At 57.4% G+C, this 17613-nt stretch overlaps 2 protein-coding genes across 2 annotated transcripts; one reads left to right on the forward strand and one right to left on the reverse strand.

Moving 5' to 3' along the window:
- Positions 1–346: 346 nt before the first annotated feature.
- Positions 347–15294, forward strand: LOC136588724 (oocyte zinc finger protein XlCOF29-like). The gene is made up of 7 exons (XM_066588147.1): positions 347–420; positions 9853–9963; positions 10041–10479; positions 10909–11022; positions 12796–12966; positions 13047–13152; positions 13233–15294. Exons 2-7 carry the CDS (start codon positions 9929–9931, stop codon positions 14381–14383), a joined length of 2016 nt encoding a protein of 671 aa, XP_066444244.1. The 5' UTR covers positions 347–420; positions 9853–9928; the 3' UTR covers positions 14384–15294.
- An 837-nt stretch (positions 15295–16131) lies between these two features.
- On the reverse strand, positions 16132–17019 carry LOC136587450 (uncharacterized). The gene has a single exon (XM_066586019.1). It carries the CDS (start codon positions 17017–17019, stop codon positions 16132–16134), a length of 888 nt encoding a protein of 295 aa, XP_066442116.1.
- Positions 17020–17613: the final 594 nt, after the last annotated feature.

The following is a 17613-nucleotide window of genomic DNA, read 5'->3' on the forward strand; positions in this document are numbered from 1 at the left end:
GTCTCTCTCCGTCCCTCTGGCTGTCTGTCTCTCTCTATCCCCCGCTGTCTCTCTCCGTCCCTCTGGCTGTCTCTCTCTCTCTCTCTCTCTCCCTGTCTCTCTCTATCCCCCGCTGTCTCTCTCTATCCCCCGCTGTCTCTCTCCGTCCCTCTGGCTGTCTGTCTCTCTCTATCCCCCGCTGTCTCTCTCCGTCCCTCTGGCTGTCTCTCTCTCTCCCTCTCGCCGTCTCTCTCGGGCCGCTCAGCTTTGATTCCAGTCATAACTCCAAAATAGGTAGAAGCTCCTCCTCTAGTGACACGTGATTGGCTGGATGCAGCCCACGTGACGGCATGACCCGGAATTCCGGTGAGACGTGAGGAGGAGGCGGATGTAGGAGCGGAAACCACCGCGTCCTGAGTGCGAGCCGCGGGCCTGCGAGAGGTGAGCGGGGGGTGGAGTATGCTGCAGTGGGGCGATGTGCAGCGGGGGAGGGGTTAGGGGTAGTAGAGGGCGGCTGTAATGCTCTGCAGGGGGGTAGTAGAGGGCGGCTGTAATGCTCTGCAGGGGGGTAGTAGAGGGCGGCTGGAATGCTCTGCAGGGGGGTAGTAGAGAGCGGCTGGAATGTTCTGCAGGGGGGGTAGTAGAGGGCGGTTGGAATGCTCTGCAGGGGGGTAGTAGAAGGCGGCTGGAATGCTCTGCAGGGGGGTAGTAGAAGGCGGCTGGAATGCTCTGCAGGGGGGGGGGGGGGGGGGGCGGGGGGGGGGGTGCAGTTTGGTGGCGTCCTGTTTAAAGGCCCATTCAGACACAGCGATTATGGCTCCATAGATGGCTGCTGGGTGATAATCGCTGTGTGCCTTTAGGTATCGTGTAACCGCGGGGCGGTCACTGAGCGGGATACGGGAGATAAGCAGCGTGTTATACAGGGGTGTCCCCGCTTGTTTCCTGCACCCAGCTGTTCTCTGCTCGGAGCGCCCGGCTGTTATACAGGGGTGTCCCCGCTTGTGTTCTACATCCAGCTGTTCTCTGCTCGGAGCGCCCGGCTGGTATACAGGGGTGTCCCCGCTTGTGATCTACCTTCAGCTGTTCTCTGCTCGGAGCGCCCGGCTGTTATACAGGGGTGTCCCCGCTTGTGTTCTACATCCAGCTGTTCTCTGCTCGGAGCGCCCGGCTGTTATACAGGGGTGTCCCCGCTTGTGATCTACCTTCAGCTGTTCTCTGCTCGGAGCGCCCGGCTGGTATACAGGGGTGTCCCCGCTTGTGTTCTACATCCAGCTGTTCTCTGCTCGGAGCGCCCGGCTGTTATACAGGGGTGTCCCCGCTTGTGATCTACCTTCAGCTGTTCTCTGCTCGGAGCGCCCGGCTGTTATACAGGGGTGTCCCCGCTTGTGTTCTACATCCAGCTGTTCTCTGCTCGGAGCGCCCGGCTGTTATACAGGGGTGTCCCCGCTTGTGATCTACCTTCAGCTGTTCTCTGCTCGGAGCGCCCGGCTGTTATACAGGGGTGTCCCCGCTTGTGTTCTACATCCAGCTGTTCTCTGCTCGGAGCGCCCGGCTGTTATACAGGGGTGTCCCCGCTTGTGTTCTACATCCAGCTGTTCTCTGCTCGGAGCGCCCGGCTGTTATACAGGGGTGTCCCCGCTTGTGTTCTACATCCAGCTGTTCTCTGCTCGGAGCGCCCGGCTGTTATACAGGGGTGTCCTCGCTTGTGTTACACATCCAGCTGTTCTCTGCTCGGAGCGCCCGGCTGGTATACAGGGGTGTCCCCGCTTGTGTTCTACATCCAGCTGTTCTCTGCTCGGAGCGCCCGGCTGTTATACAGGGGTGTCCCCGCTTGTGTTCTACATCCAGCTGTTCTCTGCTCGGAGCGCCCGGCTGGTATACAGGGGTGTCCCCGCTTGTGTTCTACATTCAGCTGTTCTCTGCTCGGAGCGCCCGGCTGTTATACAGGGGTGTCCCCGCTTGTGTTCTACATCCAGCTGTTCTCTGCTCGGAGCGCCCGGCTGTTATACAGGGGTGTCCCCGCTTGTGTTCTACATCCAGCTGTTCTCTGCTCGGAGCGCCCGGCTGTTATACAGGGGTGTCCCCGCTTGTGTTCTACATCCAGCTGTTCTCTGCTCGGAGCGCCCGGCTGTTATACAGGGGTGTCCTCGCTTGTGTTACACATCCAGCTGTTCTCTGCTCGGAGCGCCCGGCTGGTATACAGGGGTGTCCCCGCTTGTGTTCTACATCCAGCTGTTCTCTGCTCGGAGCGCCCGGCTGTTATACAGGGGTGTCCCCGCTTGTGTTCTACATCCAGCTGTTCTCTGCTCGGAGCGCCCGGCTGGTATACAGGGGTGTCCCCGCTTGTGTTCTACATCCAGCTGTTCTCTGCTCGGAGCGCCCGGCTGTTATACAGGGGTGTCCCCGCTTGTGTTCTACATCCAGCTGTTCTCTGCTCGGAGCGCCCGGCTGGTATACAGGGGTGTCCCCGCTTGTGTTCTACATCCAGCTGTTCTCTGCTCGGAGTGCCCGGCTGTTATACAGGGGTGTCCCCGCTTGTGTTCTACATCCAGCTGTTCTCTGCTCGGAGCGCCCGGCTGTTATACAGGGGTGTCCTCGCTTGTGTTCTACACCCAGCTGTTCTCTGCTCGGAGCGCCCGGCTGGTATACAGGGGTGTCCCCGCTTGTGTTCTACATCCAGCTGTTCTCTGCTCGGAGCGCCCGGCTGGTATACAGGGGTGTCCCCGCTTGTGTTCTACATCCAGCTGTTCTCTGCTCGGAGCGCCCGGCTGGTATACAGGGGTGTCCCCGCTTGTGTTCTACATCCAGCTGTTCTCTGCTCGGAGCGCCCGGCTGTTATACAGGGGTGTCCCCGCTTGTGTTCTACATCCAGCTGTTCTCTGCTCGGAGCGCCCGGCTGTTATACAGGGGTGTCCCCGCTTGTGTTCTACATCCAGCTGTTCTCTGCTCAGAGCGCCCAGCTGGTATACAGGGGTGTCCCCGCTTGTGTTCTACATCCAGCTGTTCTCTGCTCGGAGCGCCCGGCTGTTATACAGGGGTGTCCCCGCTTGTGTTCTACACCCAGCTGTTCTCTGCTCAGAGCGCCCGGCTGGTATACAGGGGTGTCCCCGCTTGTGTTCTACATCCAGCTGTTCTCTGCTCGGAGCGCCCGGCTGGTATACAGGGGTGTCCCCGCTTGTGATCTACCTTCAGCTGTTCTCTGCTCGGAGCGCCCGGCTGTTATACAGGGGTGTCCCCGCTTGTGTTCTACATCCAGCTGTTCTCTGCTCAGAGCGCCCGGCTGGTATACAGGGGTGTCCCCGCTTGTGTTCTACATCCAGCTGTTCTCTGCTCAGAGCGCCCGGCTGGTATACAGGGGTGTCCTCGCTTGTGTTCTACATCCAGCTGTTCTCTGCTCGGAGCGCCCGGCTGGTATACAGGGGTGTCCCCGCTTGTGTTCTACACCCAGCTGTTCTCTGCTCGGAGCGCCCGGCTGGTATACAGGGGTGTCCCCGCTTGTGTTCTACATCCAGCTGTTCTCTGCTCGGAGCGCCCGGCTGTTATACAGGGGTGTCCCCGCTTGTGTTCTACATCCAGCTGTTCTCTGCTCGGAGCGCCCGGCTGGTATACAGGGGTGTCCCCGCTTGTGTTCTACATCCAGCTGTTCTCTGCTCGGAGCGCCCGGCTGTTATACAGGGGTGTCCCCGCTTGTGTTCTACATCCAGCTGTTCTCTGCTCGGAGCGCCCGGCTGGTATACAGGGGTGTCCCCGCTTGTGTTCTACATCCAGCTGTTCTCTGCTCGGAGCGCCCGGCTGTTATACAGGGGTGTCCCCGCTTGTGTTCTACATCCAGCTGTTCTCTGCTCGGAGCGCCCGGCTGTTATACAGGGGTGTCCTCGCTTGTGTTCTACACCCAGCTGTTCTCTGCTCGGAGCGCCCGGCTGGTATACAGGGGTGTCCCCGCTTGTGTTCTACATCCAGCTGTTCTCTGCTCGGAGCGCCCGGCTGGTATACAGGGGTGTCCCCGCTTGTGTTCTACATCCAGCTGTTCTCTGCTCGGAGCGCCCGGCTGTTATACAGGGGTGTCCCCGCTTGTGTTCTACATCCAGCTGTTCTCTGCTCGGAGCGCCCGGCTGTTATACAGGGGTGTCCCCGCTTGTGTTCTACATCCAGCTGTTCTCTGCTCGGAGCGCCCGGCTGGTATACAGGGGTGTCCCCGCTTGTGTTCTACATCCAGCTGTTCTCTGCTCGGAGCGCCCGGCTGTTATACAGGGGTGTCCCCGCTTGTGTTCTACACCCAGCTGTTCTCTGCTCGGAGCGCCCGGCTGGTATACAGGGGTGTCCCCGCTTGTGTTCTACATCCAGCTGTTCTCTGCTCGGAGCGCCCGGCTGGTATACAGGGGTGTCCCCGCTTGTGATCTACCTTCAGCTGTTCTCTGCTCGGAGCGCCCGGCTGTTATACAGGGGTGTCCCCGCTTGTGTTCTACATCCAGCTGTTCTCTGCTCAGAGCGCCCGGCTGGTATACAGGGGTGTCCCCGCTTGTGTTCTACATCCAGCTGTTCTCTGCTCGGAGCGCCCGGCTGGTATACAGGGGTGTCCTCGCTTGTGTTCTACATCCAGCTGTTCTCTGCTCGGAGCGCCCGGCTGGTATACAGGGGTGTCCCCGCTTGTGTTCTACATCCAGCTGTTCTCTGCTCGGAGCGCCCGGCTGGTATACAGGGGTGTCCCCGCTTGTGATCTACCTTCAGCTGTTCTCTGCTCGGAGCGCCCGGCTGTTATACAGGGGTGTCCTCGCTTGTGTTACACATCCAGCTGTTCTCTGCTCGGAGCGCCCGGCTGGTATACAGGGGTGTCCCCGCTTGTGTTCTACATCCAGCTGTTCTCTGCTCGGAGCGCCCGGCTGTTATACAGGGGTGTCCCCGCTTGTGTTCTACATCCAGCTGTTCTCTGCTCGGAGCGCCCGGCTGGTATACAGGGGTGTCCCCGCTTGTGTTCTACATCCAGCTGTTCTCTGCTCGGAGCGCCCGGCTGGTATACAGGGGTGTCCCCGCTTGTGATCTACCTTCAGCTGTTCTCTGCTCGGAGCGCCCGGCTGTTATACAGGGGTGTCCCCGCTTGTGTTCTACATCCAGCTGTTCTCTGCTCAGAGCGCCCGGCTGGTATACAGGGGTGTCCCCGCTTGTGATCTACCTTCAGCTGTTCTCTGCTCGGAGCGCCCGGCTGTTATACAGGGGTGTCCCCGCTTGTGTTCTACATCCAGCTGTTCTCTGCTTGGAGCGCCCGGCTGGTATACAGGGGTGTCCCCGCTTGTGTTCTACATCCAGCTGTTCTCTGCTCGGAGCGCCCGGCTGTTATACAGGGGTGTCCCCGCTTGTGTTCTACATCCAGCTGTTCTCTGCTCGGAGCGCCCGGCTGGTATACAGGGGTGTCCCCGCTTGTGATCTACCTTCAGCTGTTCTCTGCTCGGAGCGCCCGGCTGTTATACAGGGGTGTCCCCGCTTGTGTTCTACATCCAGCTGTTCTCTGCTCAGAGCGCCCGGCTGGTATACAGGGGTGTCCTCGCTTGTGTTCTACATCCAGCTTTTCTCTGCTCGGAGCGCCCGGCTGGTATACAGGGGTGTCCCCGCTTGTGTTCTACATCCAGCTGTTCTCTGCTCGGAGCGCCCGGCTGTTATACAGGGGTGTCCCCGCTTGTCTCCTGCGCCCAGCTGTTCTCTGCTCGGAGCGCCCGGCTGGTATACAGGGGTGTCCCCGCTTGTGTTCTACATCCAGCTGTTCTCTGCTCGGAGCGCCCGGCTGGTATACAGGGGTGTCCCCGCTTGTGTTCTACATCCAGCTGTTCTCTGCTCGGAGCGCCCGGCTGTTATACAGGGGTGTCCCCGCTTGTCTCCTGCGCCCACCTGTTCTCTGCTCGGAGCGCCCGGCTGGTATACAGGGGTGTCCCCGCTTGTTTCCTGCACCCAGCTGTTCTCTGCTCGGAGCGCCCGGCTGTTATACAGGGGTGTCCGCGCTTGTGTTCTACATCCAGCTGTTCTCTGCTCAGAGCGCCCGGCTGGTATACAGGGGTGTCCTCGCTTGTGTTCTACATCCAGCTGTTCTCTGCTCGGAGCGCCCGGCTGGTATACAGGGGTGTCCCCGCTTGTGTTCTACATCCAGCTGTTCTCTGCTCGGAGCGCCCGGCTGGTATACAGGGGTGTCCCCGCTTGTGATCTACCTTCAGCTGTTCTCTGCTCGGAGCGCCCGGCTGTTATACAGGGGTGTCCCCGCTTGTGTTCTACATCCAGCTGTTCTCTGCTCAGAGCGCCCGGCTGGTATACAGGGGTGTCCTCGCTTGTGTTCTACATCCAGCTGTTCTCTGCTCGGAGCGCCCGGCTGGTATACAGGGGTGTCCCCGCTTGTGTTCTACATCCAGCTGTTCTCTGCTCGGAGCGCCCGGCTGTTATACAGGGGTGTCCCCGCTTGTCTCCTGCGCCCAGCTGTTCTCTGCTCGGAGCGCCCGGCTGGTATACAGGGGTGTCCCCGCTTGTGTTCTGCATCCAGCTGTTCTCTGCTCGGAGCGCCCGGCTGGTATACAGGGGTGTCCCCGCTTGTCTTCTACATCCAGCTGTTCTCTGCTCGGAGCGCCCGGCTGTTATACAGGGGTGTCCCCGCTTGTCTCCTGCGCCCACCTGTTCTCTGCTCGGAGCGCCCGGCTGGTATACAGGGGTGTCCCCGCTTGTTTCCTGCACCCAGCTGTTCTCTGCTTGGAGCGCCCGGCTGTTATACAGGGGTGTCCCCGCTTGTGTTCTACATCCAGCTGTTCTCTGCTCGGAGCGCCCGGCTGTTATACAGGGGTGTCCCCGCTTGTCTCCTGTGCCCAGCTGTTCTCTGCTCGGAGCGCCTGGCTTTTATACAGGGGTGTCCCCGCTTGTCTCCTGCACCCAGCTGTTCTCTGCTCGGAGCGCCCGGCTGGTATACAGGGGTGTCCCCGCTTGTGTTCTACATCCAGCTGTTCTCTGCTTGGAGCGCCCGGCTGTTATACAGGGGTGTCCCCGCTTGTGTTCTACATCCAGCTGTTCTCTGCTCGGAGCGCCCGGCTGTTATACAGGGGTGTCCCCGCTTGTCTCCTGTGCCCAGCTGTTCTCTGCTCGGAGCGCCCGGCTGTTATACAGGGGTGTCCCTGCTTGTGTTCTACATCCAGCTGTTCTCTGCTCGGAGTGCCCGGCTGGTATACAGGGGTGTCCCCGCTTGTCTCCTGTGCCCAGCTGTTCTCTGCTCGGAGCGCCTGGCTGTTATACAGGGGTGTCCCCGCTTGTCTCCTGCACCCAGCTGTTCTCTGCTCGGAGCGCCCGGCTGGTATACAGGGGTGTCCCCGCTTGTGTTCTACCTTCAGCTGTTCTCTGCTCGGAGCGCCCGGCTGGTATACAGGGGTGTCCCCGCTTGTCTCCTGCACCCAGCTGTTCTCTGCTCGGAGCGCCCGGCTGGTATACAAGGGTGTCCCCGCTTGTCTCCTGCACCCAGCTGTTCTCTGCTCGGAGCGCCCGGCTGGTATACAGGGGTGCCCCGCTTGTCTCCTGTGCCCAGCTGTTCTCTGCTCGGAGCGCCTGGCTGTTATACAGGGGTGCCCCGCTTGTCTCCTGTGCCCAGCTGTTCTCTGCTCGGAGCGCCCGGCTGTTATACAGGGGTGTCCCTGCTTGTGTTCTACATCCAGCTGTTCTCTGCTCGGAGCGCCTGGCTGTTATACAGGGGTGCCCCGCTTGTCTCCTGCACACAGCTGTTCTCTGCTCGGAGCGCCTGGCTGTTATACAGGGGTGTCCCCGCTTGTGTTCTACATCCAGCTGTTCTCTGCTCGGAGCGCCTGGCTGTTATACAGGGGTGTCCCCGCTTATCTCTTGCACCCAGCTGTTCTCTGCTCGGAGCGCCCAGCTGTTATACAGGGGTGTCCCCGCTTGTCTCCTGCATCCAGCTGTTCTCTGCTCGGAGCGCCCGGCTGGTATACAGGGGTGTCCCCGCTTGTCTCCTGCATCCAGCTGTTCTCTGCTCGGAGCTCCCGGATGGTATACAGGGGTGTCCCCGCTTGTCTCCTGCACCCAGCTGTTCTCTGCTCGGAGCGCCTGGCTGTTATACAGGGGTGTCCCCGCTTGTCTCCTGCACCCAGTTGTTCTCTGCTCGGAGCGCCCGGCTGTTATACAGGGGTGTCCCCGCTTGTGTTCTACCTTCAGCTGTTCTCTGCTCGGAGTGCCCGGCTGTTATACAGGGGTGTCCCCGCTTGTGTTCTACCTTCAGCTGTTCTCTGCTCGGAGCGCCCGGCTGTTATACAGGGGTGTCCCTGCTTGTGTTCTACATCCAGCTGTTCTCTGCTCGGAGCGCCTGGCTGTTATACAGGGGTGTCCCGCTTGTCTCCTGCACCCAGCTGTTCTCTGCTCGGAGCGCCCGGCTGTTATACAGGGGTGTCCCCGCTTGTGTTCTACCTTCAGCTGTTCTCTGCTCGGAGCGCCCGGCTGGTATACAGGGGTGTCCCCGCTTGTGTTCTACCTTCAGCTGTTCTCTGCTCGGAGCGCCCGGCTGGTATACAAGGGTGTCCCCGCTTGTCTCCTGCACCCAGCTGTTCTCTGCTCGGAGGGCCCGGCTGGTATACAGGGGTGCCCCGCTTGTCTCCTGTGCCCAGCTGTTCTCTGCTAGGAGCGCCTGGCTGTTATACAGGGGTGTCCCTGCTTGTGTTCTACATCCAGCTGTTCTCTGCTCGGAGCGCCTGGCTGTTATACAGGGGTGTCCCGCTTGTCTCCTGCACCCAGCTGTTCTCTGCTCGGAGCGCCCGGCTGTTATACAGGGGTGTCCCCGCTTGTGATCTACCTTCAGCTGTTCTCTGCTCGGAGCGCCCGGCTGGTATACAGGGGTGTCCCCGCTTGTGTTCTACCTTCAGCTGTTCTCTGCTCGGAGCGCCCGGCTGGTATACAAGGGTGTCCCCGCTTGTCTCCTGCACCCAGCTGTTCTCTGCTCGGAGGGCCCGGCTGGTATACAGGGGTGCCCCGCTTGTCTCCTGTGCCCAGCTGTTCTCTGCTCGGAGCGCCTGGCTGTTATACAGGGGTGTCCCTGCTTGTGTTCTACATCCAGCTGTTCTCTGCTCGGAGCGCCCGGCTGTTATACAGGGGTGTCCCGGCTTATCTCTTGCACCCAGCTGTTCTCCGCTCGGAGCGCCCAGCTGTTATACAGGGGTGTCCCCGCTTATCTCTTGCACCCAGCTGTTCTCTGCTCGGAGCGCCCAGCTGTTATACAGGGGTGTCCCCGCTTGTCTCCTGCACCCAGCTGTTCTCTGCTATGAGCGCCCGGCTGTTATACAGGGGTGTCCCCGCTTGTCTCCTGCACCCAGCTGTTCTCTGCTCGGAGCGCCCGGCTGTTATACAGGGGTGTCCCCGCTTATCTCCTGCATCCAGCTGTTCTCTGCTCGGAGCGCCCGGCTGGTATACAGGGGTGTCCCCGCTTGTTTCCTGCACCCAGCTGTTCTCTGCTCGGAGCGCCCGGCTGTTATACAGGGGTGTCCCCGCTTGTGTTCTACAACAACGAGCCGCGCACAACTAGGGCGGCGGAAAAATAATAAAACCTCTTTGACATAGACGTAGCATCAGGTGTGGCAGTAATCGCAGCGGCCCGTAAGGCTGCTCGGTCCTGTTGCAGCGCCCGCGCCGTAAAGCAAGACTACGGTTACGTAATGCCGCTAAAAAATACATCTCGTCCTGCAAAAACCACCGCAGACGTCCGCCGCCGCACAAAAATAGGGCCACGTCCTTAAGGGGTTAAACCAGCCTTTGACAGTTTGCGTCCTCCTAGGTGTATGTCTGGCAGTGGCGCGGCGCCCTCGCCTGGGCGGTTAGTTTGCTGCCCCCTTCTCACCAGCTCTGTCATCTCTCTTGCAGCTTCGTGCTTCTTCCTCTCGAGGAGCTGACGATCTCATCCTCCTCGCTCCTTCTGGACGTCTCTTGGCCTCCCCAGATGAAGAGGTCTCCTGCAGCCCTGGCAGTTAGAGGGTTAGTGGTTGGGCTTTGGGTGTCGGCCATCGTCTTGTGTCCTGCTGGGCTTAGACTGTGGCCTCCTCTCCCCGCAGGAGTAAGATGCCGCGGTGCTTCATCCAGCGATGCGCCTCCTCCGGCAAGAAGAAGTTCTCCCCAAACATCATCTTCCACGTGTTTCCCAACCGCCTGGATAAGATAAAGACGTGGCTGCTGTGCATCCAGCAGAACGGGCAGGAGATGGGGAGCGTGGACGACACCGCCGCCCGGATACTGGAGGCCAAGAGAGGCGACCGCTACCGCATCTGCTCCGAGCACTTCACCGAAGACTGCTACGTGCCCGGAGGTCTGCGCAAGACCTTGAAGAGGGACGCCGTTCCCTCCGTATTCCAAGGCGTGTCTCCACGAGCGGACTCCGAGCCGTGGGTAAAGCCGCCACGGAAGAGAGCTCATGTGGACCCCTTCATACGACGTCAGCGAGGCTCCCCCCATGCTGTGACCGTTGGCCCGCTGCTCTTCCGTCATGCGGACCCGGTGAGTTCACGGCTTCTGGGAAGGATTAGTGGTGCGGATCCTTTGTAGTATGACCCACGCAGCCCCTGAAATGTGACTGCTGTGCCACCGTGGCACATCCGTGGATCACTTGCAGGAATGCTTCCTTCCAATAGGTGGCGCTGTAGACACATCTGCATGCATGGCCTTATAAGTCTCCTCACGCAGCTCCCTAGTTGCCCTCCCGGCCCATAGAGCGTACCCGATGTGCCGTCACCTTCCTGTGATGGAGGTCAGTCGTTGAAGTGGAGGGGTCTCTGCGTGTAGATCTGGCGCCCTTCTCTCCTCGGTGGCCCTTCTCTCCTCGGTGGCCCTTCTCTCCTCGGTGGCCCTTCTCTCCTCGGTGGCCCTTCTCTCCTCGGTGGCCCTTCATGCTCGTTGTAGATCTTCATCCTATTATTTCACTTCTAGGCAAATCGAGATGTAAAAGAGCCGCCACGAGCCCAAGAAACAGCGGACAGGAGCAAGACCTCCGAAAATATCTTCAACCTGACCCTGGAGATCATGTGCCTGCTGACGGGAGAGGTGAGGGATGCTGGGAATTAAAGGGGTCTCTGTGCTCTGCCATAGCGAGTAAGCCTGTCCTCCCCGCTGTACCCGCAGTGCTGCTCCGGGGTGTCGCTGTAGCCAATAAGAGCTGGGCACTGGATCACTGAGCTCTGTCATTGGCTGCAGTGCTGGTAACTGGAGGGTCTACAGGCCGTACGCACACGGGCGAGGCGGGTATATGCTTATTTTGTTAGAGCATGGGAAGGTGCTGGTACAGAAGCTGTATAAGGTCGGGATCAGACGGGTGGTCCGGATGCCACGTGCTGGGGGTCCGCAGCGGATTCCTGCTGTGAGCCCGGCCAGCGACCCTGCGTACCTGCTTGAACTGTGTTGTGTATGACCCCAGCGGCAGCTCTCCGATGAACACGCGCCCATACGCAGGGTCAGTGTACGGGCTGCAGGTCCGACGCCTCCATTGATTCCATGCAGGCTGTCCACGGCAAAATAGAGCATGCTGCAACGCGTATCCACGAGCGAAGGGGAACTCTACCGTCCGTGTCTGTCACTGCCAGCGTTGTGCTGTGCATCCTCCGCTCGGTGATCGCAGATTCCACCATTATAACCGTCCGTGTGAGACAACCCCCTCAGCCCTACCCCTGGCTCAGACCACCCCTTTAAGTAATCTGTGTGATGCACCTTATTACAGACCCCTGGCGGCACAGCTCACCTCCTTTGGCCTACAGAGCGGCAGTGATTCATCCCGCTGCGGATCCCACTAGGTGCTGGGATTGTTCTGCAGCATTATTGGCCCCCGCGGACAGGAAGCAGCTTTCACAGATGTGCAGATTCTGACCCCTCCACTGCTCGGTGATCCAGTGTTTGTTGTTTTGCCCCCGTCGTCTCACGTCTCTGATGCTCTTTAACAGCATTGACCCTTGACCTGGTGTCTGCATGTTCTGACGCATCCGCCGCAGCGCCAGCGTTGCATTTGGTTGCAGCTTGCTTGAGGTGGCACAGTCTGTGATTCCTGACATCCTCCTATGACCACCTGTCTACAATCCCTTTTAGCTGGATGTTGGTCACACCATTCTCCATGTAATCTTGACACCATGAGAAAACTCCCCCAAGGCTGGCGGTTACTGAAATACTGCCCCCAGCTGGTCTAGGCCCAACGACGGGCCTCGTTCGAAATCGCCCAATTTTCTGGTTGACTTCAGCCATATTCTGCTACTTTTCTGTAAAGGGAAACTCTGAACATGAAAGGGCCGTTGGCTCTTAGGCCGGCTGCACACGGGCAGCGTAGCTTTGTGGAATCCAGAGCGGGCGCCCGCAGCCAACCCCCCATAGCATGGTCTGGGAAAGCATTTTTTCCTGCACATGAGCTGAAATCAATTGCGATTTTGTTTTTTTTTGTTTTTGTTTTTTTTCAGCGCGTGGGGCAACAATTGCAGCATTCTCTATTTTTGTGCTGGCTCTGCACGAACGGCTTCCATTGAACTCAATGGACGCTGTCCAACCTGCGGCCCTTCCGCAATGACATTGTGGAAAGGTCATGGGTGCCCACGTCATTGCCTAGCAACCGCACGGGAAAAGCAGGGATTTAAAGAAAACAAAGTAACTGCGTACATCCAACGGCGAACCGTGCGGGCCATGCGTAGTCTAGAAAAATAAAGAAAGAAGCAGGGTCACATTCCGCTGCGGCATCCCACATCCGACCCGTCTGTGCGCAGCCGCCTTTAGTGGTCGTTCGGTGTTTATTTGGGGGGTATTTCTTTCTTCAGAATAGTTTTTTAAGTTATTTTTTAATAGGACTGTATTGTTGTGAAGCAGACATCAGGGGAGAAAGTCGCCCCCCTCAGCAGCCCGCACCACCTTGGAGCTTGGAGCAGGACCCAAAGCCCCGTCAAAGCGTCTTCACTTCAAAATGAGCAGAAGATTCTGGAATTGACCTTCAGGATCATTCAGCAGCTGACTGGAGAGGCGAGCGCTGCGGGGGGACGGTAGTCCTATATATTGTCCCTGGACCATCCTGACTAATCGCTGTACCTTTTATGTTTTAGGATCCAATCAAACGCGCCAATGCTGCCGTCTCTTTCTGTATGGATGAGGCAGCGGGGAGACTGAAGGAAGACATGGTGGCGAGTGGCCGTACGGGGCCGTCTCCAGGTGAGGGACTCGTCTCGGGGACAGATCTGTAATGCAGAACACGATCTCAGTACTAATCTAAAGTGTTTAATTCTCTGCAGGTCCGTTTGTGAAGAAACTGCCGCACTATAAGTCAACTCTTGTCAAGGAGGAATCTGCTTCACGAGAACCAAGTAATCCAGTAGATTCCGGAGCTTCTGTCGTCCTCGAAGACACAAGGTGTAGATCCGTCTGTGTTAAAGAGGAGCCGCACTCATGTGAAGGAGGCGACGTCACAGAGTTTTATACATCGGCTGATCCGACGGAGCCGTACCCATCCACTCATATCAAGCCCGAGTTGGGTCGAAGTGATGGAGCCGAAGCCTCGACAGCAGATTGTATACAGTATACGTCTGTCCGTGTGAAAGATGAGCCTTCATATGAGGAGGGAAGCCTCTCAGACCCTGATTACACCCCTACTGGGTTCCAGTACACCAGCTTCGAGATCAAAGAAGAGTCCGTATCGGATGAGGAACGAAGCTTTGCCAACGCGGATGCTTTCAGATGCTCCAACCGTAGAGCGTACACAGCCTACGGCTCTGATGAGGAAACGGATTCATGTGAAGAAGGAATCCCATCCGGAACTTCTGACTTTACTCCTGTAAACAACTCGCCGCAGTATCCGTCCACGCACTCCGAACCCGCAGCGTATGGTGGGAACCATCTGCAGAACAGCTTTCTCCTCTTCGATGAGGGAAGCAGCTTTGACACCGACGTCTCGGCCCTCATTAAACATGCTCATACCAAATACAGCTTCGCCCCAATTGAAGAGGGCTCTGGTTCAGATGAAGGTGAAGTTGTAGCAACCAGCGATGCTCACATCTCCAAAGATCGTCCACAACCCAAGTCGTCTTTGGGGACGGATGAGGCGGCGGCTGGTGAAGAAGGTTCTCCCTCGCTGGTGAAGAAGGATTACACCTGTTCAGAGTGTTCTGAAATATTTGTCCGCAGGTCAGATTTTGCAAACCATCGAAGAAACCACAGAAGAGAGAGACTGACCTGTCCAGAGTGTGGGAAGCTCTTCTCCAACAAACCTAGCCTCCTGAATCATCTGACGGGCCATACTGGAGAGAAACCATACTCATGTCCCATCTGTGGTAAATGTTTCACTCGAAATAGCAACCTCATTGTCCATCAGGCCATCCACATGGAGAGAAGCCCCTTAGGTGCCCGAAATGTGGGTGATTTTCTATATATAAAGCAGGTCTTGTGAGTTGTCAGAAGAGAACCACTCGTGCGAAGTGATCACACTTGAAGATTCTTCCATGGAAGAAGCCATTTCTTTTTTTCTTAAAGGGGTTTCCATGAAGTGGAAATATTTACCCGTCGAGCTGTGTTGGAATCGACACATCCGGCCAAGCTGTGGCACACCGTTGGGGGGTATGGCCTTTCTGTTGCCTGTGCCGTCATGGCTGGGAGCGGCTCTTTGGCTCATTTCAGTAACAAGGCCGGACCCCTCCTGTCTTGGCAGAGATGGAGAAGATGGCCGGCTTAGTTATTGAAATTAGCTTAACAGGCAGAGGCCTCCTGCGATTGGCGCCACAGACAACGGAAGGGCCATGCCACTTGACCCGGTGTCAGACTTGGGCCAGACGTGGAGATTATGACACCGATGGACTGAGTAAGTGTGTTCCTCCCTAGACGACCCCTTATAACATGTGCACAAGAGGACGGATCTTGCTGCTTGTTGTCCTTTCAGTTTGGTGGAGTCTGACTTGATGAACCTTAGCATGCTTATAATACCCGGGGCCGGTGCCCCTCCTGACCATTGGTAGTCTCGACAAATCCCTTTTCTTTTGTGTTAGTCCTTCTTGGTGATCTAGTTGTTCTTGCGCCAAAGTCTTGAGTATTCGTGTTAGTCCTTCCACCTAAGATGAGTTTTGCCAATATCTTTTGACTTATGACAACCAATGTTGGGATCTTCTCCATTGCATCTAACCTTGGATGATTACTTGTAAGGAATGCAGAGAATAGTCTTGTTTGTGTTTGCACGAATTACGATTTGTGATGGCGGTTGTATCTCAGTTACTTCAGGTTTTTGCTTTTCTTTTTGCACGATTTCAAGTTATTTTTTTCATATTGAAAATAAGAATGTCTTTATTAAAAGACTGCTGATTACCCCTCCGTGGTTTGTTGTGTGCCGCTGCTGTAAGTAATCCTAACCTCTGCTAATTAAACAATGTATCCTCGGTGCCCTACTGAGAAGGGAAGTGTGATGTCTTAATTGTAAGGACCGGAGACCGTGGTCTGCTGCTGGAAGGAGGATGGGATGTTGGAGGGGGGGTGGCGGCTCCTTGGTGGGACCTGCTTGTTTTTGAAGAAACTGACTTTATCTTTGAGATACTTAAAAGGACGGGACCTGCTGGACTTGAAGGCCACCTACCTCCTTATGGTTGGCTTCAGTAGTCCTAGTTGAGGAGGCTGACGCGTATCACAACCATATGCTGAAATACATTTTTATGAGATGAACCAGTCGGACCCCAAACCACATTCGCTTCAATAACATATTAGGGAAGTGTGAAGGCTGCATACCTTGATGGTCATGCGCCCCGAGGTGGGAGGCGTTGTAGCCTCGCGTCACTTTGGGGATGCAGGAGTCCTCTGCCGTGGTAGAGGATTGTGGAAGGACGGCACTGCAGCCACCGGCCCCATTCCAGACGATGGGCGATATCGCAGTAGCAATTTGTTTCCCGCATTGCGGTGCCATGCAGGAAGACCTCGCCATGTGTATGACCCTACTCAAAAGAACAGGCCTCATATTAGTGCCTCGCTACGCACAAGTTTTGCACAGTTTTCTCGCCAGTGTGAAGGCGGCCTTATTCTGCATATTGTGACCATACGTGTAAAATGTCTTCACCCTCACGCAGACCGTGTCACTTCTGAGGCTCACAACCAATTTTTAAGCTTTTGATTTAATACAATTTTTGTGTTTTTGAGAACAAGGGTGGCGACCTATACTGCTTATGTGCTTGCAGCCAGCACTACTTTTAAAGGGGCTTTCCCACAAACTCTATTATAGTTAATCCAGCCCCTAATTAAACTATTTATAAATCTCTTTAAATACAACAAAAGTATCTCCAGATATTCAAGAGCTAATGTTAGAAGAGCACCGCCTCTCGTGTGTCTGCCCCAGGGTGGTGACACATGCTCAGTCTTGCTTCTCTCTCTATACGGCTGGCTTGGCGGAGGGATCCCAGGCATGGTGAGCGGCTGGGTTGGCGGAGGGATCCCCGGCATGGTGAGCGGCTGGGTTGGCGGAGGGATCCCAGGCATGGTGAGCGGCTGGGTTGGCGGAGGGATCCCAGGCATGGTGAGCGGATGGCTTGGCGGAGGGATCCCAGGCATGGTGAGCGGCTGGCTTGGCGGAGGGATCCCCGGCATGGTGAGCGGCTGGCTTGGCGGAGGGATCCCCGGCATGGTGAGCGGCTGGCTTGGCGGAGGGATCCCCGGCATGGTGAGCGGCTGGCTTGGCGGAGGGATCCCCGGCATGGTGAGCGGCTGGCTTGGCGGAGGGATCCCCGGCATGGTGAGCGGCTGGCTTGGCGGAGGGATCCCCGGCATGGTGAGCGGCTGGCTTGGCGGAGGGATCCCCGGCATGGTGAGCGGCTGGCTTGGCGGAGGGATCCCAGGCATGGTGAGCGGCTGGCTTGGCGGAGGGATCCCAGGCATGGTGAGCGGCTGGCTTGGCGGAGGGATCCCAGGCATGGTGAGCGGCTGGCTTGGCGGAGGGATCCCAGGCATGGTGAGCGGCTGGCTTGGCGGAGGGATCCCCGGCATGGTGAGCGGCTGGCTTGGCGGAGGGATCCCCGGCATGGTGAGCGGCTGGCTTGGCGGAGGGATCCCCGGCATGGTGAGCAGCTACTTCTGAAGCACCAGCGCCTTCTCTGCTTGCAGCAATGCGGTCTCGCTCTCTCATCACTTGCTCAGCATCTCTTCTGGTGCCAGAAATCATGGGACAGGAGCTAATATTGTATAGGACCCCATCTAGCCTAGCAATGGGCAGAAATTCGATGTGGCATTGATTCCACAAATGGAAAGAAGACATCTGGATAGCCCTCCCCCCCCCCCCCCCCCCCCCCCCCCCCCCTACAGCTCTGTGATATTTGTAGGGGCAGGATCTCTAGTACAAATGGCCGTCCTCACCACATGCCATAAATGCTCATTGGGCTCAGGTTGAGTACAGGTGTGAGCCGTATCATACATAGGAACTCTAGAATGCTCCTCCAAGCAGTTGTGGACAACTTGGATCTCCTGGACTGGAGCATTATCCTGCTGGAATATCCCATCATTGTGAGGGATATGAAGGACTGTAAATGGTCACCAAGCAGTGAAACCAAGCAGACGGTAGTTAATAACCTGTTGAGGTGGACACCATTGTGGACTCTCCACCAGTCTGTACACTGCCTTGTTGATAACTGGGGTCTGCGCCACATACAAAACCTA

This window comes from Eleutherodactylus coqui, chromosome 13 (genome assembly GCF_035609145.1).
Source record: "Eleutherodactylus coqui strain aEleCoq1 chromosome 13, aEleCoq1.hap1, whole genome shotgun sequence".
NCBI lineage: Eukaryota > Metazoa > Chordata > Amphibia > Anura > Eleutherodactylidae > Eleutherodactylus > Eleutherodactylus coqui.